General features: G+C 40.6%; 2 protein-coding genes across 2 annotated transcripts; one reads left to right on the top strand and one right to left on the bottom strand.

The window, feature by feature from the left end:
• Positions 1-9,162: 9,162 nt before the first annotated feature.
• Positions 9,163-10,162, bottom strand: LOC134214683 (ribulose-phosphate 3-epimerase). The gene is made up of 2 exons (XM_062694004.1): positions 9,837-10,162; positions 9,163-9,775 (listed from the first exon to the last, which is right to left on the bottom strand). Exons 1-2 carry the CDS (start codon positions 10,023-10,025, stop codon positions 9,290-9,292), a joined length of 675 nt encoding a protein of 224 aa, XP_062549988.1. The 5' UTR covers positions 10,026-10,162; the 3' UTR covers positions 9,163-9,289.
• A 1,485-nt stretch (positions 10,163-11,647) lies between these two features.
• LOC134214681 (LDLR chaperone boca) lies at positions 11,648-12,700 on the top strand. The gene is made up of 2 exons (XM_062694003.1): positions 11,648-11,997; positions 12,069-12,700. The coding sequence occupies exons 1-2, from the start codon at positions 11,842-11,844 to the stop codon at positions 12,483-12,485; spliced, it is 573 nt and encodes a 190-aa protein (XP_062549987.1). The 5' UTR covers positions 11,648-11,841; the 3' UTR covers positions 12,486-12,700.
• The last annotated feature ends 13,188 nt before the right edge of the window (positions 12,701-25,888 follow it).

Here is a 25,888-nt window from a genome sequence, read left to right as displayed (position 1 = left end):
GTTTTGATTAGGTCAAAACTAAGTTTCCACAGACTTTATCGGGATTCATATATTTTTTCTTGATTTTTAGTTTTAGTAATATTCAATTTTCGTAAAAAGTCCATTCATTAAAAAACAAATTTAATTTTTAACATTTTAAAATGCCTAAATATGTAGAAACTTTTGGTTTTATCATGATGCACCATTTTTGGCATAGTTCGATTGTAGCAAAATTTTTGAAAATTTTGTTTTATATTTATTTATTGCTTATAAGTTGATTTTATTATCGGCACTTTTTTATTGTTTTTATGGAAAATTTCGAGTTTTTATTTTAGCCCCTTAGAAAATACTTTAAGGAGTTTTTATTTCGGAAATTTCATTGACAATTTCATCCAACATTTCTTTGACAATTCCTTCAGGATTTCTTTCTTTGGAAAATTCTTTGGGGATTTCCCCGTGAATTCCTTCAGAAATTTCATCGGAAATTCATTTTGAAATTCCTTCGGAAATAATCTAAGAAATTTCCTTTATGAATAGCTACGAAAATTGTTTTAGGAATTCCTTCAAAATGTTTTTTTGGATTTTCTTCAGAATAAAATATTTTTCCAGTAATTCCTCCTGGAATGGAATTCCTTCAGAAACTGTCTTCGGGAATTCTTTCGGAAATTCGTTTAGGATTTTTTTTGGACATATACATATACATAGTTTTATTTGGGTCGTTTTGTTCGTAATTTGTGTGACGAGTTTCAAGCCGGAAAAAGTTCATCTTCCTAAAAGATATCTCACGACGCTTAAGCGGGGCGAAGATGAATGCAACGATGCCTGTGAAAGACGCGAATGATCAGTTATTGACCGACCCAACTGACCAACAGAAACGCTGGTTCGTGCACTTCGAACAACTTTTTCAAGTGCCAGCCAGGCCATCCCCACCTCGGCATGATCTGCCTAGGATCCGACGTATAACACGCGTCAATACGATGCGATTAGATGCGATTGACCGTAAACCAAACCGCGGGCTGTTATGGCAGCCTATAACCATGGAGCACCTAAACGACTTCGAATTGGCTAATGACGTTGCACTCCTCGCGCAACGGCGCTCTGATATGCAGAGTAAGTTCAATGACCTTGCCGAGCGCTCCTCTTCGGCAGGCTTAGTAATCAACGTCAACAAAACCAAATCGTTGGATGTAAACACGGTGACTCCTTCCAGTTTCACATTAGCCGGGCAACCAGTGGATAATGTTGAAAGCTTCCAATATCTTGGTAGTCAAATGGCGTCAGACGGCGGTACCAAGATCGACATAGGCTCACGGATCAAGAAGGCAAGGGCTTTGCGAGTTTAAGAAATATCTGGAAAAGCAGGCAGATAAGTGAACGCACCAAAATACGAATTTTCAACTCTAACGTGAAATCTGTGCTGTTATACGCTAGCGAAACATGGTGTGTATCAGTGAAGAACACTCAACGGCTGCAGGCGTTCTTTAACAGATGCCTGCGGTATATAATTCGGGCCTGGTGGCCTCACAACTGGATCTCAAACAACGAGCTCCATCGTCGTTGTCACCAGAGGCCGATAGCAACAGAAATTCGGGATCGGAAGTGGGGCTGGGTCGGCCACACTCTACGTAGGGGCGGAAACGAAATCTGTAAACAAGCATTAGACTGGAACCCAGCGGGACATCGCAGCAGAGGCAGACCCAGAGGCTCATGGCGGCGAAGCCTCAATAAAGAAATAAAAGAAGTCGACCGAAATCTAACCTGGCAACAGGTTAAATCGATAGCCGGGCAACGCTTAGAATGGAGATCTTTCAAGTCGGCCCTTAGCACCACCGGAGGTGTACAGGATCCATAAGTAAGTAAGTTCCTAAAAGTTATTTGAGAAACATTAAAGTTTATTCTAGCAAGAAAATTTGGCGCATCAATTTATGCTTTCAATAGTTTGGCTACAAATACAGTCCTCGAAAAATTCCTCATTTTTTTTTCAGCTAAAAAACTGGCACCGTTCAAGCACAGACAGTCTGTGGTTCAAGATAAGCGGGGGTTCATTTGGATTGTTCGAAGGTAAACATCGCTAGGCAAATCGCAAACAAATCGGACCTGCTTCGAATCTTTTAATCCAGATCAAACAAGTGCAAACTGCTGTAGGTTCTAGTAATGATCGCACCAATGTATAGAAAAGAGATCTCAGCCAATAGGGACTTTTGAATTTCTTTGCAAATTTGAACATCAGGCCAAGATTACGATTAACTTTTGCAAGAATGCTCGAGTAGTACTCGGTAAAGTTGTAGCTTTGTGCCTAGAAGAACGCTTAAATCCTTTACAGCATATCCTCTCTGCAATGGTTCGTCCCTCACACGGTAGTCCCAGATGCGAGGCTGCTTCTTTCTACTAATCTAAAAGATATGATTGATTGTCAATGCATTGCGGTTGCACCAGTCTTCGCACAAATACACCATTCGTTGCAACTATCTGCAGTCGTCGATTGACCTCACTGCTGGGCAAATCTTTAGATCGTTAACATTATAGTAAACTGCATCCACGGGGTAGTACAAGTCAAACATCGTTGAAGAATATTTAAAATAGTAGCGAAACTTCCTGAAAAGTTTTGGAGAGTTGAAACAAAAGATTTTACCTTCAATGAATCGCCTACTTTGAGCGTGTTTACAGCGGCACACTAGGAGTTTTTTGAAATCGGTATGGCGAAAGGCATCTAGGGGTCGAACACTTAGGGGAACAAGGGGCAATATGGACACCCTAAGGATTTAATCAATATTAGGTGATTTAAATTTAATATAATTCGGATTTCTAGCAATTACATGATACTATTACTCGTTAACTTCCAGTTCTGTTCTTAATCGTATTGAAAATAAGGCAATTTCGATCAAATAGGACGATTTTGTAATAGTTAATTTTCACTACTCTCGGGAAGGTAGCGGGGCAGATTGGACACCCCCATGGGGCAGTATGGACACCCTTATAAAATATGAAGAAAATTATCTTAGTCGTAATTATATGCCATCGTAACCTATTTTATGGATCATCCAACAAAAATATTACCCAATTGTTCATCTTCCTGTCATGTTTTTGTATGAAACACCTAAAATTGTGTTTGGATCATCAACATCCGAAAATCTGTTCCCCTCTTCTTCGAGGTCACCTATGGTCGTTTTCTATTTTAAATCCATGGTGAATAGAAGAAGATTGATTACGTAATGCAAAAATTTGCCACTCTCAGTCGGCCTCATACATGTATGTCGAACTTTTTGTATGAAGCATGTGATGTTTATATGGATCCTCACACTTATTGCAAGACCCCTTCCCAATCGTCTCTCCTCTAGGCATTGCATAATCTATGCAAGCTTTTATCCACCTTACTGGCATTGCCAATCCTTCCAATGGGTTGTACCGATCAACTAGCCAACGAGATTTCCAAATCTATACAAAACACTTCCTTTTTTGGTGGACTTTTAGCGACTTCTATGGTACATATATATTAGGGTAGTTCAAAAAATTGATTTTACTCCACAGTGCTCATCTGATTCTTTATCATGTTCTGAGTGTCCTCTGAAAATTTAAGCTCATTTGGATTAAAACTGATTTAGCACAAGTCGTTTCAAGTTTGCATGCAAATTAGTATGGGGAAACTTATTTTTTCATTATACTGTTAATGACGCTTCCCCATTATGCGCAGGTTAAAAGAAAACCTACATAGCTAAAAGGAATACTCAACAGCTTCCACCCAACGAAAACCGCATGTTGATTAACCGCCCCAATAAATAGTAATCGATTTTAAGACAGGTTGCGAATCTTTAGTCATGATAGTTAAACTTTTTTGAGGGCATCACTGAAATGTGCAGTGCAACATAGTAGCCTGAATTTGTATGTGCTATCTTTCGCGCCAGGAGCAGCAATGTTGCCTGTTGATGAGTTACGCAATTAGCTCCAGAAAACATCGGTATGGATTAAATTCGATTACTAATTATTAGAACGATTAATTGAGATGCGGTTTTCACTGAGTGAAAACTGTTGAGTATTCCTTTTAGCTATATAGGTTTTCTTTTAACCTGTGCTTGATGGGGAAGCGTCATTATCAGTTGGAAGTAGGTGCTGCGAATGGTCATATTCTTGGAGGGGGCGAAATCAATTAGTCGCAGGCTGTTTTCGTTCGTCAGCCGGTGAGCGCTAAACTTCTCAATAGTCGGTCCCTCTTGGCCAACCTGAGCGTTCAAATCTCCTATGATAATTTTGACGTCGTGGCTTAGGAAGCTGTGGTACTCATGTTCCAGCTGCGCGTAGAATGCGTCCTTATCATCATCAGTGCTTCCGGAGTGTGGGCTATGGACGTTGATTATGCTGAAGTTGAAGAACCAGCCTTTGATCCTCAACCTGCACATTCTTTCTCGGCCACCACCCGATCACGTGCCTTTGCATATCGCCCATCACTATGAAAGCTGTTCCCAGCTCGTGTATGTTGCCGCAGCTCTGGTGGATGGTATGATTACCTCTAAACGTTCGCACCATTGATCTCTTCCAACAAACCTTCTGCAGCGCTACGATGCCGAATCCACGGTTCTTGCGCACATCGGCGAGTATGCGAGTGCTCCCGATGAAGTTGAGAGATTTGCATTTCCATGAACCGAGTTTACAATCGCTAGTCCCGTATCGTCGTGGTGGTCTTCGCCGATAGTTCCGGTCCGTACTCTCCTGTTGATTGTTCGTTGCGTATGTTTTTTTAAAGTCTAGCTTGCAGGGCCTGACACCAAACCCCCTAAATTTCCAGAGGACCATTCCTCCTTATTCCCGGTGGACCATGGTGCACAGTTCCACTTAGAGTCTCTCGCTGGCATTCGGACGATGATCAGCCGCCCCTAACATGGAGAACAGACGCTCAGTAAGATTTGCACCTCCGAAAAAGAGCAAACCCCCCTTCCCTGTCAGCATACGACCATAGTTCCCACCGGGATAGGAGTTGCTGGGTAAGAGACCAAGGACCGCGAGATGGGGTCTATTTTATTCCTTCAGGTACGCGAAGTACCAATGGTACGCTTTACCCAGCATTTGCCGTGCCAATGTTTTCAGCAACCCTCCAGAAATTGTTTTTTTTTCAATACCTCCAGGAATTTCTTCGGGAATTCCTCCAGGACATTCATCTTGAAATAATTTAAATTCTTCCATGAATATCTTTAGAAATTTTCAAAATTCCTTTAATAACCCCTCCCGAAATTCATTTAGAATTTCCTTTAGAAATGCCTCCTGAAATAATTTTCGAAGGAACGACTACTCGGAGTAAAAGGAGTATGTTATTTAAAAGACGTTTCGACAGGGAGATTGTGTTCTCCTGCGAAAATATTGTTGTTTTTTGTCTATTGTTTGGTATAATTTCAACTGTCACGATTGATTTTTTTTATAGATACATTTCTTCGGAACTACTGTCACTTGTAAATTTATGTATTTGCTGGCAATGCACAATGGTCCCGGAGTCGAATCTAGCAAGACAAAAATGTTTGCGCCTAAACTATTAGTTTTAGATATATAGTGTCTTTGGGAAAAAAAATTCATATTTTTTGACGATTTTTTTCCATGTACTGAAGTTAGGGTGGTACCTATATTTCAGAAGTTCATAATATCAACTTTTTAATTTTTCGGTAAAGACTTGTGCAATGTTCCACAAAGTTGTAGAGCAATTAATTTTGAGCAACTTTGCCGAAGAAACCATTTTTCTATCACTTATGGTTCACAAGTTATGAGCTTTTTAATAAATACGTTAGGGCGGTCCCTAAAAATCGGTATTCTTCACATAACTTTTTATACATTTATTTCTCGCATAAACTTTGTTTCAAGCACTTTTAGGACTTTTGAAGACGCAGATTTTTGTTAAAGAACCATGGATCTAACTCTTATAACAAAAAAGTTATTCGAGTTTTTGTATGAAAAACATGTTTTTTTAATATGTGTATATTTCAAAATGGAGCAAACCGATTTTCAATCTATTAGTTCTATTCGAAAGCTCACACTTTTCTGCGTTTATGGTGGGAAAATTGAGAGAGCGTTTTTTGTTCAAAGCGTTTTATTTCATTTTGAAAAAAAATATGTTTTTAATCGAAAAACGGCTATAACTTGATAAGTAAACGAGATAGGTACATGGGTCTTCAACAAAAAGATGTGTCTTCAGAAGTTCTAAATGTGGTCCATACAAAGTATCCTTCAAAAATCAATACATAAAAATATATTTAAAAAAAACGGGTTTTGTAAGTAAATATACGTTAGATCGATAAAAGTAGCCTGAACTAGAGAGCGCATTTTCTCGATTCACCGGTTCATTCATACTGAATGTTTACATACGCGTTGAGACTGCCTAAAACTAATAGTTTTTGTGTGCCATGCTAAACATCAAATAGAAAACCAGGCTACTATGCATATTAATGGTAGTAGCTTGGTTTTCTGTTGGATATGTGGCGTTAAAAGTACGTCACTTTTGAAGTATAGCCTTTGTTACAAGTTATTATCACGAGAGTTGTAATTTTTGTTGCAAGGCACAATAACGTCAAAAAAAAAATCATACGCTCTGTCGACCAGCCTACTTTGATCTAACTAAGGTTTATTTCCTTACGAAAACCGTTTTTTTTTTAAATATATTTTTATGTGTTGATTTTTGAGGGATATTTTGTACGGACCACATTTAGAACTTCTAAAGGCACGTCTTTTTGTCAAAGACCCATGGATCTATCTCGTTTATTTATCAAGTTATAGCCGTTTTTCGATTAAAAACATATTTTTTTCAAAATTAAATAAAACGCTTTAAACAAAAAACGCTCCCTCAGTTTTCCCACCATAAACGCAGAAAAGTGCGAGCTTTCGAATAGAACCAATAGATTGAAAATCGGTTTGCTCCATTTTGAAATATGCGTATATGAAAAAAACATGTTTTTCATACAAAAATTCGAATAACTTTTTTGTTATAAGAGATAGATCCATGGTTCTTTAACAAAAATGTGCGTCTTCAAAAGTCCTAAAAGTGCTCGGAACAAAGTTTATGCGAGAAATGGATGTATAAAAAGTGATGTGAAGAATACCGATTTTAAGGGACCGCCCTAACGTATTTATTGAAAAAGCTCATAACTTGTGAACCATAGTTGATAGAAAAATGGTTTCTTCGGCAAAGTTGCTCAAAATTAGTTGCTCTACAACTTTGTGGAACATTGCACAAGTCTTTACCAAAAAATTAAAAAGTTGATATTATGAACTTCTGAAATATAGGTATCACCCTAATTTCACTACATGGAAAAAAATCGTCAAAAAATATGAAATTTTTTTCCCAAAGACACTATATATCTAAAACTAATAGTTTTGGCGCAAACATTTTTGTCTTGCTAGATTCGACTCTCGGACCATTGTGCAATGGTGCTATTTTCACTTCTATAAACTCCTCTATTCTGCATTTTTTATTGGTTACTATTAAAAGGGTTACTATTACTAAAATACAAAAAAAAAAAACAGTCGTCACACAAACAGTGGAATTATTGAAAACATTTCCCCGAGAAAATCTAAAGAAATGGATAGAATTTCTATAAGATTTTCCGAAGGAATTCTTAAAGGGAGCCTTCGCAGGAAAATCTGAAGAAACTCTTTATGACATACTAGTGTACCCGGCAGACGTTGTCCTGCATAGTAGGCGAAAATGCGCGTTGAAAACGCCCCATGCGACATTCCCATACAAATCTTTGTTTTAGTTTTTCACTATTTACTCAACTTTAGTCATGATTTTTGTAGGAAGAACTATCATATAAACCCGCCGGAAACGCAAACGAACATATCTGCTGAAGGAATGAAGAAAATCCAGCCAGCCGTTTTAGAGTTATGCGGATACGAACACAGACCATTTCATTTTTATATATAAGATTTGATGGAATTCCTGGGTGAATTCCCGAAGAATTTACTGGAGAAATTTGAGAATGTCAGAAATTTCTTCCGGAATTCTTTCTGAAATTTCTTTAGGAGTTTATTCGGAAATTCCTTGAATTTCGTCATTGTATTTTCGAAGAAATTTAGAAAGACAAAATACTTGAGTAATTTCCGAAAAAATGGAGTTTCTGAAGAAGTGGCTGAAGGAATTTCGAAGGAAGTGGAAAAATAATTTCCGAAGGAGTTTCTGAAAGAATTCCTAAATTAATTCTAAAAGATATTTGCAAGGAACTACTTAAGTTTCTTTTCCCAAGGAATTTCTAAAGGTAGTTCTGAAGGAATTACTAAATAAATTTCATTAAGGAATTACCCAAGGTTTTATCTGAATAAATTTGAAGAAATTTCGGGATATATTTCCGAACATATTTTCGGAGGGTCAGAATAAAATTTTGGAGGAATTTCCAATGGAATGCATGGAGGAATTTTAGATGTTTCTGGAGGATTTTTTGGAAAAATTGAAATTATTTCTGAATTAATTTTATAAAGAATTCCTTGCAGTATTCACATAAAAAAGTTTGGAGGATCTACCGTTGGAATTTCGGAATAAATTTTTCAAGAATTTTTTTAAGTAACTCCTACAATTAAGTAACTCCTACTCCAGACGACAAAATACAATCAAAATTTCGTATTGTTTGAAAATGTCTAAAGTGAACCAATTAAGCATTCAATATTATCAAATCGTCGTAGTTTCAGAATTATTGCCTTCAGTGAAAACAACGTTCAATATCAGTTCCTATTTACCCATCAAAATTATGTATACCTTATTTCAAAGATTAATAAAATCATCTGCCGTAAAAGCAGCTTCTTGATTTGTCATAAAACGAGACGACTCATCAGGTACGAGACACTGAAGACGGCCTTACTGTTGAGGTCGAAATACGTATCTGTCAAGACAAGTAAAAACAGTTCGCCAAAACCTCGAAATAATTTTCTTATCAGCTTCTTGATGTTATGTGTGCATTGAACGTATTTTTAGAATCCTGGAATTTATTGAAAACCCTGAAAAAAAGGAAAAATCAGGGAATTTTAATTTTAAATGTGAATCGCTACCCAGGTTCAGGATCGTAGGTCTTCTAGTACTTGTGCCAATAATCGATTGTTGATTATGTTCATCACTTTCCATAACGTTGTTCCGAGAACTAAATCCGTGGGATGCCTTTTTCCTTCAACGTTGTACGCAGACGTGTGCAGTATGCAAGATGCTATACAATGAAGTAGAAATTTTATTGCATGTTCATCAAACATTTTATTATATATTTTAAAGAGACTTCTAGCCTCCGGCCTTTTTGAGTAAAAAGTGAACGCGTTTGTACTTAAAACTATCCCTTACTTTCCCATCCTTCCGAGCTCACTGCTTGATTACACTATCGACGGAATGTTTCAGCTGTCGGATCACAGCTGCCTGGTCGTCCGCTCGGATGATTGCCGTTCCCGCCACAATCATGTTCGCGCCGGCCTTCGCACACGCATCAATCGTGCCCAGCCCCACTCCGCCATCGACTTCAATGTCCAAGCTTGGATAATGTTCACGTAACCACTGCACCTTCGGCATCATGTCGTTCATGAACTTTTGCCCACCGAATCCGGGCTCGACCGTCATTATTAGAATCATGTCAGCGAGAGGAATAAACTCCTTGACCGTTTCGACTGCTGTACCAGGTTTGATCGCCAGTCCCACCTTCATCCCCGACTCCTGAACTTTGCGACAAATGTCCACGACGCTGTCCATCACCGGTTCGATGTGGAAGGTGTACTGATCAACGCCGGCATCGGCCATCGGTTCGATCCACTGTTGCGGGGCCTGTACCATCATATGCGTTTCGAAAAATGCATCCTGGAAAAATCGATTTCATCGCATTGAATAAGAAATGCCATATTCCACAGAGTAAACTAACCTTAATTTTGTTTCGAAGGCACTTCACCACCGGGTGACCAAATGTAAGGTTCGGTACAAACGTGCCATCCATCACGTCCAAGTGGAGATAATCGGCTCCATTATCGAGCAATCGCTGTGATTCCTCGTGCAATTGCGAGAGATCTGCGTTTAAAATCGATGGACCAATTTTGGCGCTGAGTGAGGACATAATTCAATTTAATTTTTAGATTTTGAATACTCGATAATGAATAATTTGAACAGATTTGAACTATAAAGTGATGATAGCAGCAACGGCTGTGCTAGTGCGGTTGAGAAGGATTAGAACCTTCAAAGCAGACACTGACTGATGTTTATCAGCGCATTTGTGTACATGCACACACATTTGTACAGAGAAAGTGCAGCAGAAGGTCAAACGTGGTGTGCATTGTGTAGGATTGGTGAATAGTATTGATATTGATATCTATGAAAAGCTATTCACATTCAGAGACTAGAAGGATACGTAACTCATAAATAGTACAGAAAATCTTTCTTTGTACGAAGATTTCACTTACATTGATGGCAAAGCCGAATGTTGTTACAAGTTTTATAAAGTCGTCAATTCGTATCTCATTTATGTTCACCTCGGAACCAACACTGTTTGGGGTGCCTCATTCGCTAACAGGCATGGTTACATTTGATCTTAAAAAAGTTCATGGTCAAAACTATCTACTAACTAGAAAAGAAAGAGTTCTGCCGATGATGTCGAAGGCGTCAGCTAAACCAAAAAGCAAGTAAGACTGTTAGTTGATGATGCTTTTTTTTTCTTTGCAAACCTAATTTTCTATTACTTATTACATCTTTGAGACCGTCATGTTGAATCAGTGTATCACCCATGTAATGTTACGTTGGCTCGCCTGATGCTTGACTTGCAAGAATCAATCAAATCAACTTTATGAGAGATAAAAAGAAAAATGAAAATGAAGAAGTTGTAAGGATATAGTTAGAAAAAGAAGAATTGAGAAAGCGGAAGTAGCTAGTATAAAGAAAAGATTAGATGAAGGAAGATGTAATAAGAACAAGAGAATGAGAAGAAGTAAGAGCATTACAGATGTTTAAGAAATATCATTCTGGTCATGGGAATAATTTGCCAATAACTTTATTCACAATTTTTTTTTACAATTATGTATTTTTTATGAACATGTATCTCAAAGGATTGAAAAGATTTCTAACAGGTCCTTGGTCTAAATCTGAAATTGGCGGCGTGAAAGCCAAGCCAGTGACAAATACCATTAATGTCATGACATTCCGTGACAGTTTTGGTAATTTCGCTCTCACTCCTCACACGTTATATTTAGAACAATGATCTGTTAGACAAAGCTCTAGGATTCTCAAAGGGTTACATATTCATCCAAAATGCTGAGTTGTAAATAACTTTTTGAAAATGATTAAAAATGAAAACTCTAATAGTGCATATGCAGATTATTTAAGAAACAATGCAAATCTTATCATATTTTCGTTCATATTTTAATATTTTAGGTAAGCAAGCTCATTGTTTATTTGAAAAGGAAATCCTAGAATTAAAAAAACACATTAATAAAGCACAAAAAAAAAATTTGAAAAGGAAATTACTTGAGAACACTTTGTGATGCTTCAAGGAAAGGCAAAACACACTTATAAGTGTTCCCACATTTATCGATTCCTGAGTGCTACTCTGTTGGTAACACGCATGTCAGTCACTCCGCATCGTGTTTCATTTTCATTCGTTCGCCTTAGCTCGCTTTCCATAAAAACAGATCAATGCTTGGTAAAACGGAATATGGTTCATGGAAGTGTATATGTAAAGAGATACTCTTAACACATCGCACATCGATAGGAAGGGAGCGTATAATACAGTGATCACTGTCAGACAACTTCAATCCGAGTTGAGCTACGTCACTTCTTTCGCTCAACAGTTTAGATACCAGTATTATTGAGATAAAACTTTTATTTCATCTAACTTTAGCGCAAATTCAAGAAATTCAAAAAGATTTAGATACATATCAGCAATGTACAAGCACTTGCTTACTGTGTTGCTAATTGCCAGCTTGAGCTTTTACGTCGAAGCGAAAAAGTTCAAAGAAGATGAGAAACCGGCTTGGGCCAAGAAAGATATTCGCGATTACACGGATGCTGATCTGGAGCGGCTACTGGATCAATGGGAGGTAATGGTTCCTTATCTGAACGATTTTAACATTCAGTTGTATGCATCTTAAGCTTCATCATTCATTTACAGGAAGACGAAGATCCGCTAGAGCCGGATGAACTGCCAGAACATCTGCGCCCATCGGAACCATTGGATATGTCCAAGCTGGATATGAACAATCCGGAGAACCTTCTGAAAGCGTCCAAGAAGGGCAAAACGCTGATGAGCTTCGTGACGGTTAGCGGAAATCCAACACGGGCGGAATCCGAAGACATTACAAAGTTGTGGCAAACTAGTCTGTGGAACAACCACATCCAAGCCGAGCGGTACATGATCGATGATAATCGTGCAATATTCATGTTCAAGGAGGGTTCCCAAGCGTGGGAAGCGAAGGATTTCCTGGTGGAACAGGAACGGTGCCTTCAGGTGACCATCGAGAACAAGGACTATAAGGGCAAGCGCGTGCCGGAGGCGGAGGGTGAGGATGGATCGAAAGATGAACTGTAATTTCGGTTCGATGTTTGCGGAGTAAGCTTTATGGGTCTGAAATCTATTTTGACATTGTAGCTTGTAGTGTGCATTAGAATTATTTATGTTGTTGAATTCCGTTCCAGATGTAGCCTGTCAAGCATTCGTTGACAGTGACGACTGAAATGAGTGTAATACTTCTCTACAAAGTTTGTTTTGTCATTTGAGAATAAAGTGAATTGATCAAAAACTTTGATATGGTATATTATTGCATTTATTAAATAGGAAAGGATGAAATAAATATAAAGAAATTGGTCCATATATATAAACGCATAGTGTAGGCGGGCTGATGATTATATAGACTGAATTTATTTGACTAGTTTTATTTGCTAATTTACCTAATACGTGCATTCATCTCTTAGACTAGGTGTTCCGTGTTTTCTTAACACTATCAGCCTCATTTGAAATGTTACATATTTAATTATTATTAATACATTTCAATTGCCTCTGGCAGTTAGGATTTTTCCTCTGATTTAATTGAACGATGTAGGAATTCCAATGTTGTCAACTTAAACTAAATCTAGCCTAATTTATACTAAGGGTACAAGGAGCTAACGGTTGCAATAGAAGATTGTAACGGTTTTTGTCTAAAATTGGAAATTATTTTGTTGGACATTTGTTGCAATGTCTCAATATTAGAAATTCTATGAAGTTCATTGGTACTATACCACGGAGGCAACTTCAGAATCATTTTCAAAATATTATTTTGAATCCTCTGAAGTGCCTTCTTTCTGGTATTACAGCAACTAGTCCATATTGGCACAGCATACAACATGGCTGGTCTAAAAATTTGTTTGCAAATCAAAAGTTTGTTCTTAAGATAAAGTTTTGATTTTCTGTTTATAAGTGGATATAGACACTTAATATATTTGTTACATTTGGCTTGAAGGCCTTCAATGTGATTTTTAAAAGTTAATTTTTGGTCCAGCAGAAGTCCTAAATATTTGGCTTCGCTAGACCAATTAATTGGAACCCCATTCATAGTGACAATATGTCTGCTAGAAGATTTCAAATAAGAAGCTCTCGGCTTATGTGGGAAAATTATAAGCTGAGTTTTGGAAACATTCGGGGAAATTTTCCATTTTTGCAAGTAAGTGAAGACAATACCCAAACTTTTTTGAAATCTACTACAAATGACACGAAGGCTTCGCAAACAAAGATTTTTGACACCCTGGTGGTAAATCAGGTAAGTCAGAAGTAAAAATGTTATACAATAGCCCCAGTATGCTGCCTTGGGGGACACCAGCCCTTACAGGTAATCTATCAGATTTAGAATTCTGATAGTTTACCTGCAGTGAGCGATCTAATAAATAATTTTGGATCAGTTTAATAATGTACAGAGGAAAATTAAAAGTCTTCAATTTTACAATCAAACCTTCATGCCAAACACTGTCAAGTGTTTTATCTGTATCAAGATGAGCAACTCCAGTCGAATATCCTTCAGATTTGTTGAGCCGAATTAAATTCATAACTCTTAATAACTGATGAGTGGTGGAATGCCCATGGCGAAAACCAAATTGCTCATCAACAAAAATAGAATTGTCATTAATATGAACAATCATTCTATTTAAAATTATCCTTTCAAACAGTTTGCTTATTGAAGAAAGCAAACTGATTTGGCGATAACTAGAAGCCTCAGCTGGATTTTTGTCCGGCTTCAAAATTGGAACAACTTTGGCGTTTTTCTATTTATCTGGAAAGTATGCCAATTGAAAACATTTGTTAAATAAAATAACCAAAAAGGATAAAGAGCTCTCAGGAAGTTTTTTGATAAGTATGTAGAAAATACCATCATCAACCGGTGCTTCCTTATTTTTAAATTTTCTAGTAAAAGATCTCACTTCATCCAATTTAGAAGGGTCAAAAACATTCTCTTGGTTGAGAATGTCTTCGAAGCTCCGTGTAACCTGATCCTCTATTGAACTAGTGAGACGTAGACTAAAATTATGGGCACTCTCGAACTGCTGAGCAAGTTTTTGAGCCTTTTTAGCCATTTGTTAATAAAATTTTATTTCCCTCTTTAAGCGCTGCTTTTGAGGTTTTTTTAAAATAATTTTCTTTAATGGTTTCGAACTGGGATCCAACTTCGAGACATTATTCTCAAAATAGGTATTTCTAAGAATAGCGAAACGTTTTTTAATGTCATTTTGCAAATCTCGCCAAATAACTTTCAACACGGGATCGCAAGTTTTTTGATATTGCCTTCGCTTCACATTTTTAAGACGGATCAGTAGCTGAAGATCGTCGTCAATAATAATGGAGTTGAATTTAATTTCACATTTAGGAATTGCAATGCCTCTGGCTTCGACAATTAAATTTGTCGAAGATACGAGAGCATTATCAATATCACTTTTGGTATCGATAGGAATATCAACATTAAAATTCTTATCGATATACGTTTTAGATAAATCCCAATCAGCCCTATGATAATTAAATTTGATTGGATTATAAATGGCTTCTTGTGAGATTTCAAACGTCACAGGAAGGTGATCAGAGTCAAAGTCAGCATGAGTTACCAATTGGCCACACAGCTGACTTGAATCCGTTAAAACTAAATCAATTGTAGAAGGATTTCGACTTGAAGAAAAACAAGTTAGTCCATTAGGATATTGAATAGAATAATATCCCGCAGAACAATCTTCAAATAAAATTTTACCATTGGAATTGAACCGTCTAAGACGAGTTAAGTAAATCCATTTAATTCCACCAATTATTTCGATATCTTTGCAGATACGTATTTCAACCACAACTGTGTAGTCGTCTTCAGTGTCTCGTACTTGACTCGACTTATTGGAATTGCTGTGAGCATTATTCCATGAATGGTGTTTGGCATTGAAGTCACCAATTATGAAAAATTTGGATTTGTTGCGAGTTAGAATTTGAAGATCAGCTCTCAACAAATTCCTTTGCTGCCCATTGCACTGCACAGTGGGGAAAATCCGACCCAAAAAGGTACCTATTTATTGCGGCTACTTGCTGCGCCGGAAAAATACCTTTCCTAAAGGGAAAATCCACGACAAATCGAATGGTGCTATTTTCATTCGCCGGAAATTATGGGAACTGGCCGTTTTGCCCCATTTACTCTTAAAAATCATATTTTTTCTGTGACAGCTACAATTTAAAGTCGATTACTGCAAACTATTTCTATGTTTTCTGATGCTAATTAAGTAGAAAATACGAGTGGTATCTATTTCGACCTTAAACCATGACTGGAAGTGGCTGTTTTGCCCCATTTACCCCCGGAATCGTATTTTCTCTATGACAGCTCCGATATAAAATCAATTGCGGCTGTCTATTTCTATGTTTTCTGATGCCTAGTCAGTAGAAAATACGAATGGTACGAATTCCGGCCTTGAAAAATGACTGGAAGTGGCTATTTTGCCCCATTCACCCACGAAAATCGTAGTTTTTCTATGACAGCTTCAATTTAAAATAAATTTCGACTAACGATTTCTGTGTTTTCTGATGCGTATTTAGTAGAAAATGCGAATGGTCTAAATTGCATATAATCCGGCCTTAGACTGTTGCTAGCAATGGCTGTTTTGCCCCCTTTACCTCTAAAATTCAATTTATCATATGATCGCTAAGACTTAAAATCGATTTTGGCTAATTATTTCTATGATTATTAACACAAATTTAGTAGGAACTACAAACCTGGAATCGTGACTAAAAATAACCAATATTTTTTTTTGTATGACCGCCACGATTTAAAATCAATTGCAGCTAGGTATTTCTATGTTTTCTAATGCTAATTTGTAAGAAAATACGGTTGTTATACATTCTAGCCTTGGATCATGACTGCAAGTGGCCGTTTTGCCCCATTTGCCTCTAAAAATATTTTTTTCTAGCGCAGCAACTATTTGAAATTGCCTTACTATTTCCATTTTAATTATTGAGAAGAGCGGAAAATCTTTCTGAGGTGTGAGGCTACTTTAAGCATCTGAAAACATAGAATTAGCTAGCCGTAATAGATTTTAAGAAGTAAATGGGGCAAACGGCCACTTCCAGTCATGATTTAAGGCCGAAATATATGACAATTGTATTTTCTTTCAAAGTAGCTTCAGAAAACATAGAAATAATTAGCCACAACCGACTTAAAATTGTAACAGGCATAAAAAATATCGAAGTTTAATGGGGCAAAATGGCCACTTCCAGTCATGATCCAAGGCCGGAATTTATACCATTTGTATTTTCTACTAAATTAGCATCAGATAACAAAGAAATCGTTAGCTTAAATCAATTTCAAATTGTAGTTTTCATAGAAAAATACGATTCCAGGGGGTAAATGGGGCAAAACGACCACTTCCAGTCGTGGTATAAGGTCGGAAAAGATTCTACTCGGCCACTTCCAGTCATGATTCAAGGCCGAAATTAGCATCAGAAAACATAGAAATATTTAGCCACAATCAATTTTAAATTGTAGCTTCCAGAAAAAAAATTGAAGGTAAAAGGGGCAAAATAGCCACTTCCATTTTTCAAGGCCGAAATTTATACCATTCGTATTTTCCACTAAACTAGCATAAAAAAAACATAGAAATAATCAGCCGCATTTGATTTTAAATGGTAGCTGCCATAGAAAAATACAATAGAATTCCTGGGCTAAATGGGGGCAAAACGGCCTCTACCAGTCATGGTATAATGTCGGAATAGTTTACACCATGTTTCTACTAAATAAGCATCAGAAAAAATAGAAACAGTTAGTCAAAACCGATTTTAAATTGTAGCTGACATAGAAGAAAATCGATTTTCGTGGGTAAATAGGACAAAATAGCCACTTCCAGTCATTTTTCATGGCCGAAATTTATACCATTTGTATTTTCTACTAAACTAGCATAAAACACAAAGAAATAGTCAGCCGAATATAATTTTAAATTGTAGCTGTCATAGAAAAATTCGATTCCAGGGGTAAATGGGGAAAAACGGCCACTTCCTGTCATGGTATAAGGCCGGAATAGATACCATTAGTATTTTCTACTTAATTAGCATCAGAAAACATAGAAATAGTTAGCCGCAATCGATTTTAAATTGTAGCTGTCATAGAAAAAATATGATTTTTAGCGGTAAATGGGGCAAAACTGCCAGTTCCCATATTTTCCGGCGAATGAAAATAGCACCATTCGATTTGTCGTGGATTTTCCCTTTAGGAATGGTATTTTTCCGGCGCAGCAAGTAGCCGCAATAAATAGGTACCTTTTTGGGTAGCATTTTCCCCATTGTGCACTGGAAAGGCAAGTAGATTTAGACCATGTAAATGAAAAGCTTTAAGGTTGTCCTGAACTGTCACTGTCGTTGCGATTCTATTGGCTTCATTGACGCTTCCTTACCAAAGCGACAAACTGTCAGCTATAGCAACAAACACATCGCGTTGATTTGGAGGAACCTTCATTACGATTCGTAGTTATATACATAAGTACATTACACTAAGATGAGTATGTATGAAGATAACAAAAAAAACTGATTTCTAACTTTCTAAGTTATTTTAATTTTCTCGTCTGTAGAATCGTTTATGCCTTTCTCGTACAACAATGTGTAACGAAAAGGCTATTAACTCCAAAAACTATTTTTGATAGGAGGCCTGGAGGGCCGACTTTTATATACTTGATCGGTATCAGCTTGATGAATTGAGGTGGTGTCTGTGGATGTTGATCTACTCACAAACTGCAACTTGCGTGGATCTCTGGCCAAAAAGTGCGACATGGGATAATTTTTGGCAACATGGCCACTATTCAACACATTCTCGGCCAAACATAAAGATACTTTTGTTGCTGCGAATTCCTGGAAAAAAATCTCGGAAAATACTGAAGGGCCTTTTTATGATTTTTTATAGACATTTTAAGCGAAGTACCGTACAAATTTTGAGAATGGCTGCAGGATCTTCCGGGAGAATCCTCTAAATAATTTCCAGAGGAATTTTTGTAGGTAATTCCGAAATAGTTTTGACCAGTGGTGGAAATCTGTGAACCTTGTTCACAAAACAAGAAGTAGGCCATGCAAAATACTCGGGAACACTTTTCTTGCCTACCTACTACTCGCAGAGAAAACAGAAAACCGAACCCCGAAAAATGTTCGTGGAGCTTCGCGAGTCATTCGGGTTAATTTGTTCGACCAAGAACACATTTGTTCATTGTTATTGTGTTTTTGTTAAGTGAAATTTATCCATTTTATTCGAAGTAACCACAAATACTCGCGATCGTGATTTTTACTCGCGAAAAAAATACTGCCCTGCTTTTTGTCTTTACTATGCCCGTACTCGCGAACAAAGCAAACGCTAGAAAAAATGCAGGCAGTAGGTTCGCGCGAGTATGGCATTTCTGGTAGGCCCAATTACACTCTTTTCTTAAGAGCTGAGCGGAATGGATACGTTTGCGTGCGTTTTGACAGCTTTGCCATGGAAAAACTGTCAAAACGCACGCAAACGTATCCATTCTCATCCGCTCTTTACTCGTGAAGCGAGTATTTCCAGCACTGATTTTGACGTAATTTAATTTTTGTAGCCAGATAAATTTGCAGACGAATTTTGCAAGGAATTTCCAAGAGAATTCCCGAAGAAAAAACGGGAACAATTTTCCGGGAGAGTTCTTGAAGGAATTTCCGGAACAATTCCCGGGGCGTGAGTATCAAGGGTTTGCACGTGAGTTTCTAAAGAAATTCAATGAGAATTGATGGAATTTCTGGAGTAACTCCAGAGAAAATGCCCGCAGGAGTTTACATGGGAAATTCTAAATGATTTTCTGGGGGAAGTTCTGGGAAAGGGGATGTGGAAATTTCTAAGTGAATTGCTGAAGAAATTACCGAGAAAATAATGGAATTTAGAGGGTATATTTGGAAAGATTAACGAAGAAATATTTGGCTATAATTTAAGATGGATGTTCGGAGAAATTTTGTAAAAATTCCTAGAGGAACTTCCGGAGGAGTTCCTGGAGGAACTTTCAGAGGAATTCTTGGAGGAACATCCACCAGATAAATTCCGGAAAACTTGTAACACTTGAAAACACGCCTCACCGTCAATACAATTTCAATCGGCGCACAGGTCTAGATAGAATATCAAGTTAAATCATGTATGGAATTTTAGACCAAACTACCAAGGTATCCCAGGAAGAACCCTTGGAAGAAACTACTGTTCCAGGATAAACTTTTTTGGAAATCCCAGTAAGACGTCTCAGAGGAAATTTTTGACCAAAAATTTTCTTCATTTTAGTAACGCTGCTAATTTGTTTCTCAAGAAAAAAAAATGGAAATTTTCTCGACTTCCCTGGGCATAACAGTATCATCGTGTTAGCCTCATGATATACGAATGCAAAAATGGTAACTTGGCTTAGAAACCTCGCAGTTAATAACTGTTTTTTTTTTTTCTTGAGCAAGGGTAAACGGAAATCTGCAACCAGACACCTGAGGAGGTACTCAGGTAGTGTGGGGATGGGTATGTCATGTAACTCTTACCCGACCCACTAAAACCAAAACCCTTTCGCCAGTCCGTACCCCCGGCCCGCAATTAAGCAATACATCAGGGGGGGACTATTGAGAACGCTCACGTCTATGCTAACGCACTTGACGTCAATACACACAACATCGACTTCAAGGGTGGCTACCTCACCACCCGTCGATCGCAAGCTATGATAGTAACCTAGCGGTCCGTATCATAATCTCACGTTGGAGACGAGCACCCCGACAACAACCACCGCGCGCGAACCGCAATGACCTCTATATCTACATACTGAGGTCCCCGCAGCCCACCCGCGACTTGTTGGTTGTCGGGGTGAGCAAAGTGTTCACTGCATCACAGGTGCCCTTACTACACTCGTTGGTTTTGTTCAAGACGCCACCACCGCTGCAGTTTCGACAAAATCTGTTGAGATGCTGTGTTCACCGCATTCCATATAGCTTCTTCCCGGCACATCCTCTCGACGAGGTTGTCCGGGGTTGTATCCATACCACTAATAAGCAGCATGGTATTGCGTTCTACCTCGAATCGCGGGCATGCGAACATCACATGCTCTGCCGATTCTACCTCACCTACACATTCAGGACACTCCGCAGAGTCTGCGAAGCCAAACCTGTGTAGGAATTTCTTAAAGCAGCCATGTTCAGACAACACCTGTGTTAGGTGGAAGTTGACTTGACCATGCTTCCTATCAACCCAGTTGGACACATCTGGAATCAGTCTGTGGGTCCAACGACCTTTGACTGCGGTGTCCCATGCTCTTTGCCATTTGAGCAACGAAGCTGCTCTCTTGACACGTCGCACTTGCACCGAGTCCCTTTCGTTGTAGCACTCCACATCCTCCTCTAGGAGTGTGTCGATCGGCATCATTCCAGCTATAACGCACACCGCCTCATATGATATGGTGCGATATGCGCTCGCGACACGTAAGCACATCAGCCGGTGTACTCTGATCAATTTCTTTACATTGTACTCGGCTTTTAGTGCTACGGCCCATGCCGGCACGCCATAACGGATGATAGACAATGCTACGCCGGCTATCAGCCTACGCACTTGACTATGCACCGCCGATCTGTTGGACATCATTCGTGATAAGGATTTTATCGCCAATGAAGCCCGCTGACATGCATAATCGACGTGGCTCGTAAAATTGAGCTTATCATCGATCATCACGCCCAGATGCTTGAGAGACCTCACGGAGTTAACTGTGCAGGTCCCTACTCTTATCCTCGCCTGTTGCAGCCCATGACGGTTATGCACTACCACAACTTCTGTCTTGTGATGTGCAAGGGACAACCGCCTCGAGTTGAGCCATTCCTCCACTCTGCCAATCGCGTATGAAGCCTTCAGTTCGACTTCGTCGAGAGTGTCACCTGCTACTTCTAGCATTACGTCATCCGCGAAGCCTTCTATCTTTACTCCGGCCGGGAGACTTAAGCGCAATACTCCGTCGTACATAATATTCCACAGAACCGGTCCGAGGATCGATCCCTGTGGAACACCCGCGGACACTACGATCGACTTTTGACCAGCATCAGTGTCGTATAACAACACCCTATTCTGAAAATAGCTTTTCAGTATCCTGCACAGGTAATCCGGAACTCTCAATCGGTGCAGCAATTGCTGCCCAGCTAGCATTGTTAAACGCGTTTTTTACATCAAGTGTAATCAACGCGCAGTACCTAATACCTCTTCTGTTTAAACCTCTCGCTATCTTGGCCGTATCCGTTACCGCTCGAATTGCTTCGATGGTAGAACGGCCCTTACGGAAGCCATACTGGTTGCTAGATAAGCCACCAGCACACTCTGTATAGGCCGACAATCTATTCAGAATGACCCTCTCTAGCAGCTTTCCAGCTGTGTCGAGTAGGCAAATTGGTCTGTATGCCGAAGGCTCCCCCAATTTCTGCCGTTTCCATCGATCTGGGAAGTTTCCTTCGTCCATGCATCTCTGGAGGCAGCTCCTGAACATATCTGGATTGGCAAGAATGGCGTGTTTAAGGGCCAGGTTTGGAATACCATCCGGGCCTGGCGCCTTATTGAGCTTAAGTTTTTTTGCTGCTACGATAAGCTCTTCGTTAGTCACTAACGGTACCACGTCAACTGACTCGTACGGGGTAGCGGGCCAGTTCGATGATTCATGCCTCGGAAACAACCCGTCTACTATTTTGGCCAACATCCCCGGAGATTTCTCAGGTGGCGTGCTATTGGTCCTAGCCATCACCATCCTGTATGCATCTCCCCATGGATTGTCGTTTGCCATCCTGCACAGCCGCTCGAAGCAGGCTCTCTTACTACATTTGATTTCGTAGTTCAGAGCTCTGCTCGCTGTCTGGAACACCCTGCGTCTCTCGACCTTTTCAGCGTCTGTTCTGGCACGTCGCAGCCTTCTCTTTGCTCTAAGGCAGGTTCTACGAAGGTCTGCAATTGTGTCAGTCCACCAGTACGCAGGTTGCCGATTTCCGGGGGGTTTGGTCCTCCTAGGCATCGTCACATCGCATGCACGGGTTAGTACATCGATTAACTCGTCGCCACTTAATCCCGTTGTTCGCGTCTCCCATCGTAGTGATTCTTCCATGAGTTCTGGGTTGAACTGCGAGGTGCGCCATCCTAGCTCGGCTTTGCCGATCCGCCTTGTGGTTGCTACGGGGGTATACCGGATCATAAAACGAATTTCCTGATGATCGCTGGAGGTATGCCCCTCATGAACCTCCCATTCTGGCTCCACCGTCCACCCCGCGCTGCAGAAGGTCACATCGATGCATGAATCACCGCTCGGTCCCCTGAACGTTGGCACTTGGCCTTCATTCAGCAGGACTACGTTTAGTACCGCTAGCGACTCTAGCAGGGTATGACCTCTGGCGTTTGTGGACCGGGATCCCCAGTCCACTGCCCACGCATTGAAGTCGCCTGCTACAACTAACGGTTTTAAGCCAGTTAGTCTTGCTGCAAGAATATCTACTACCCTAGTAAACTGCACTATACTCCACCTGGGAGGACAGTAGCAGCTACAAAAGTAAACACCGTTTACCTTTGCTATAACGAAACCCTCATCGTCAGGTGATGATATTATCTCCTGGATGGGATATCGCCCGCAAGTCCAGATGGCCACCATCTGGGACTTATCCGCAATCCAACTACCGTTACCGGCAGGGATGCGGTAAGGATCGGACAGCAAGGCTACATCAGCTTTACACTCAGTAACCGACTGTTGTAGCAGCAATTGAGCCGCCTCGCAGTGGTTCAGGTTAAGCTGTGTTACCTGCGTGTCTGGGTCCTTCTAGAGGCCGGACAAGCCTGGACACCGGTGAGGTGTCTGTTGTCTGTACCCGGGGGACAGATCAGACACCTTGGTGCAGCCTGACAGGTGCGAGCTTGGTGGCCTTCAGCTCCACACCTACGGCATAGCTTACTGCGATCAGGTCCTTTACAGTCATAAGACTTATGACCGTTGCCAAGACACCTGAAACAGGTCTGAAGTGGTTGGCTTATACTTAGCGGACATACCGACCAACCCACTTTCAGTTTAGCCTTATCCATTACCTTTTGGCCTCAGCCTGAGGTACTTGGAATGAGGCAACCTGCATTCCGCGAAGCTTTGCGTAACCGAACCGTAGATTCCTGGATCTCGACATTGCACTGATCTCTCAGTGCGTCGACCAGGTCTCGAGCCTCGGTTACTTCATCCAGGCCCTTGCACTGGATGTTCGAAACTGGACATAGGGCTCTTACTTGAACCCCATCGCCCAGGACTTCCTCTGTCAACTTTTTGTACTCAGAACTCTTCTGAGCAGCATCCCGCTTCAAGACGAGAATCATCTCGCCTCTCCGCGTCCTTCGGATGCAGTTGACATCCTCTCCTAGGCCAGCGAGTTTGTCATTAACTCTCATGGCCTTCAAGACTTCGGCGTAGCTCTTGTCGTCAGTACTGACGATAATCGCCTCACCTCTATCTTTACGCTTACCACTGACATTGGAAGGTTCACCCGTCGTCTTCTGGGCTCTACCCTTCTTAACAGTGGCGCGTATCGCTCCGCCTGCCGCTTTCTCTGCGGTCTGCTGTCGTTGTCGTCTCGCCTTCTTGCGGTTCACGACTTCCCTCCAGGGTAGGTCTTCCTCCCGGCGAGCTTCAGTGGTCCTCACTGGTGGAGGCACTGGGTTCAACGGCTTGGGATGGCCATCCTTCTGCTCGACCTTCTTCCTTTTCGCTGACTTCGGGGCTGCGGAATTCTCGACAGCTGTTTTCAGGTTCGCCTCCTGCGTAACCTTACTCAGCTTCGGGGTCGCTCCCGTTACAGCCATCCTTTTGCGGAGTTCCTCGACCTGGCTCTCCGCCAGTCGTTTGCCCTCGGACAAGAGACGGATTTTCAATTCCGCCTCCTCTTTATCCTTATCCGCCTGCTTCCGCTCCTTGACGAGTTTGCGGAGCTCTTTCTCTGCACTCTTACTGGCCTCTAGTAGGGACCTCCACTCCGTTTTGGCCTCAACTACTAGGGCACAGAGTGCCTGTACAGCAAGTTTCAAGTCCTTGCTGTAGTTAACCCGGTTGTCTAGGAAGGACATAATCACGTCGGATACTTCCGTGACTACTTCCATCGTGTGACCACCGCGTTCTTCGTGGTTCGCCATCACAGATTTGATGACGCGGGTCAGGGTAGGGCCGTCCATCTTTACTTCAACCGGCACCTCCTCAGACCCTCCACGGGCTTCACCATCGCCTTCCCCGGCGATCTTTGGGGCGACCTTTCGAGGCCGCTGCGTCTGGTGAAAGGGTTCTCCTTACCACCATTCGCTTCACCTCCTTCCTTCGTCGTTTTAGTTTAATGGGATTACTCATGTCTGATGGGTCCCCCTTGCGGCTGCTGTCGAATCCTGCTGGTGTAGTCGCCTTCACGATCCCATGGTTATCTATACATACCTTGCGGCATGCAGGGAGGCCATGCGAGGGTTGACACTTTCGTGTTCAGAGCCAGATCAGCGCTAGTCAGGGAAAAGCATCTGAGCCTACTCCCACTCAGCTGCCAGCTGAGCGACAGAATTGTACCGCGTGCAGCAAGGCCAGCCACGGTTTTAGGGGACGGAAGACAGCCTGGCCATTAGCCCATTCGCCGTTTCAGGTCGGTGTCACCCGGCCTTACTAAGAGAATAGAATAACCAGACTACCAGCCCTCGCGTTCACAATATCTCAATATCCAAAACAAGACCAATAACATGCAACCAGTATACCATAATCAGGATCTTACTGGAATCAATCCTGATGTGCCAATGGCACTCCCTGGGCTTGTGCTTTTGAAGCGGCACACAGTCGCTTTGATAGAGTCTGCTTACGGGCACTTGTGGTTTTTTGGGAGGGATTTTAACAGAGCCCACTGCTAAATCCCACCACGCCCTAGGCAGTTCTCCCTGACTCGCAGACAGCTGGGGAGGGGTCGTCAAGCCCTTGGACATGGTCCATGCTGTCCCTACTGTCCCTGCTGCCCCTGCAGTTAATAACTGTGGAAGTGCTTAAGTGAACACTAAGCAGCGAGGCGGCTCTGTCCCAGTGTGGGAATGTAATGCCAATAAGAAGAAGAAGACTAAAGACACACTGGTGGTACAAGTACCACGGTTATATACCCTAGTACATATTGTACCATGGTTTTCCACGTTGTACCAGCATGGTACAAGGTGACACACTAGTGGTACAACTTGTACCATGGTACGAATACCACCAGTGTGTCATTAGTATTAGGCTTATTTCTGGCAGAAAATCAAAATAATTAAAAATCGACATGGGACTCTTATGCGAATCGTGACAGAGTATACGTCTTGAAAAAAATATTTAGATTGTTTCGTATAAAGGTGATTCACCTTAATATCCCAAGCAACCAAAAGTTCACACTTTACTTAAATTTGTTCCTAACCGAACCAATAAATTCACTTTTGGTTCAAATCGAGTTCC

This window comes from Armigeres subalbatus, chromosome 2 (genome assembly GCF_024139115.2).
Source record: "Armigeres subalbatus isolate Guangzhou_Male chromosome 2, GZ_Asu_2, whole genome shotgun sequence".
Lineage (NCBI taxonomy): Eukaryota > Metazoa > Arthropoda > Insecta > Diptera > Culicidae > Armigeres > Armigeres subalbatus.
This window is presented reverse-complemented; position numbering and strand designations above follow the sequence as displayed.

Coding starts and splice junctions, on each gene's coding strand:
- LOC134214683 (XM_062694004.1), bottom strand. CDS start 10,025: ATGTCCTCACTCAGCGCCAAAATTGGTCCATCGATTTTAAACGCAGAT. Junction 9,776..9,836: donor GCCTTCGAAACAAAATTAAG/GTTAGTTTACTC, acceptor CGATTTTTCCAG/GATGCATTTTTCGAAACGCA.
- LOC134214681 (XM_062694003.1), top strand. CDS start 11,842: ATGTACAAGCACTTGCTTACTGTGTTGCTAATTGCCAGCTTGAGCTTT. Junction 11,998..12,068: donor GGCTACTGGATCAATGGGAG/GTAATGGTTCCT, acceptor ATTCATTTACAG/GAAGACGAAGATCCGCTAGA.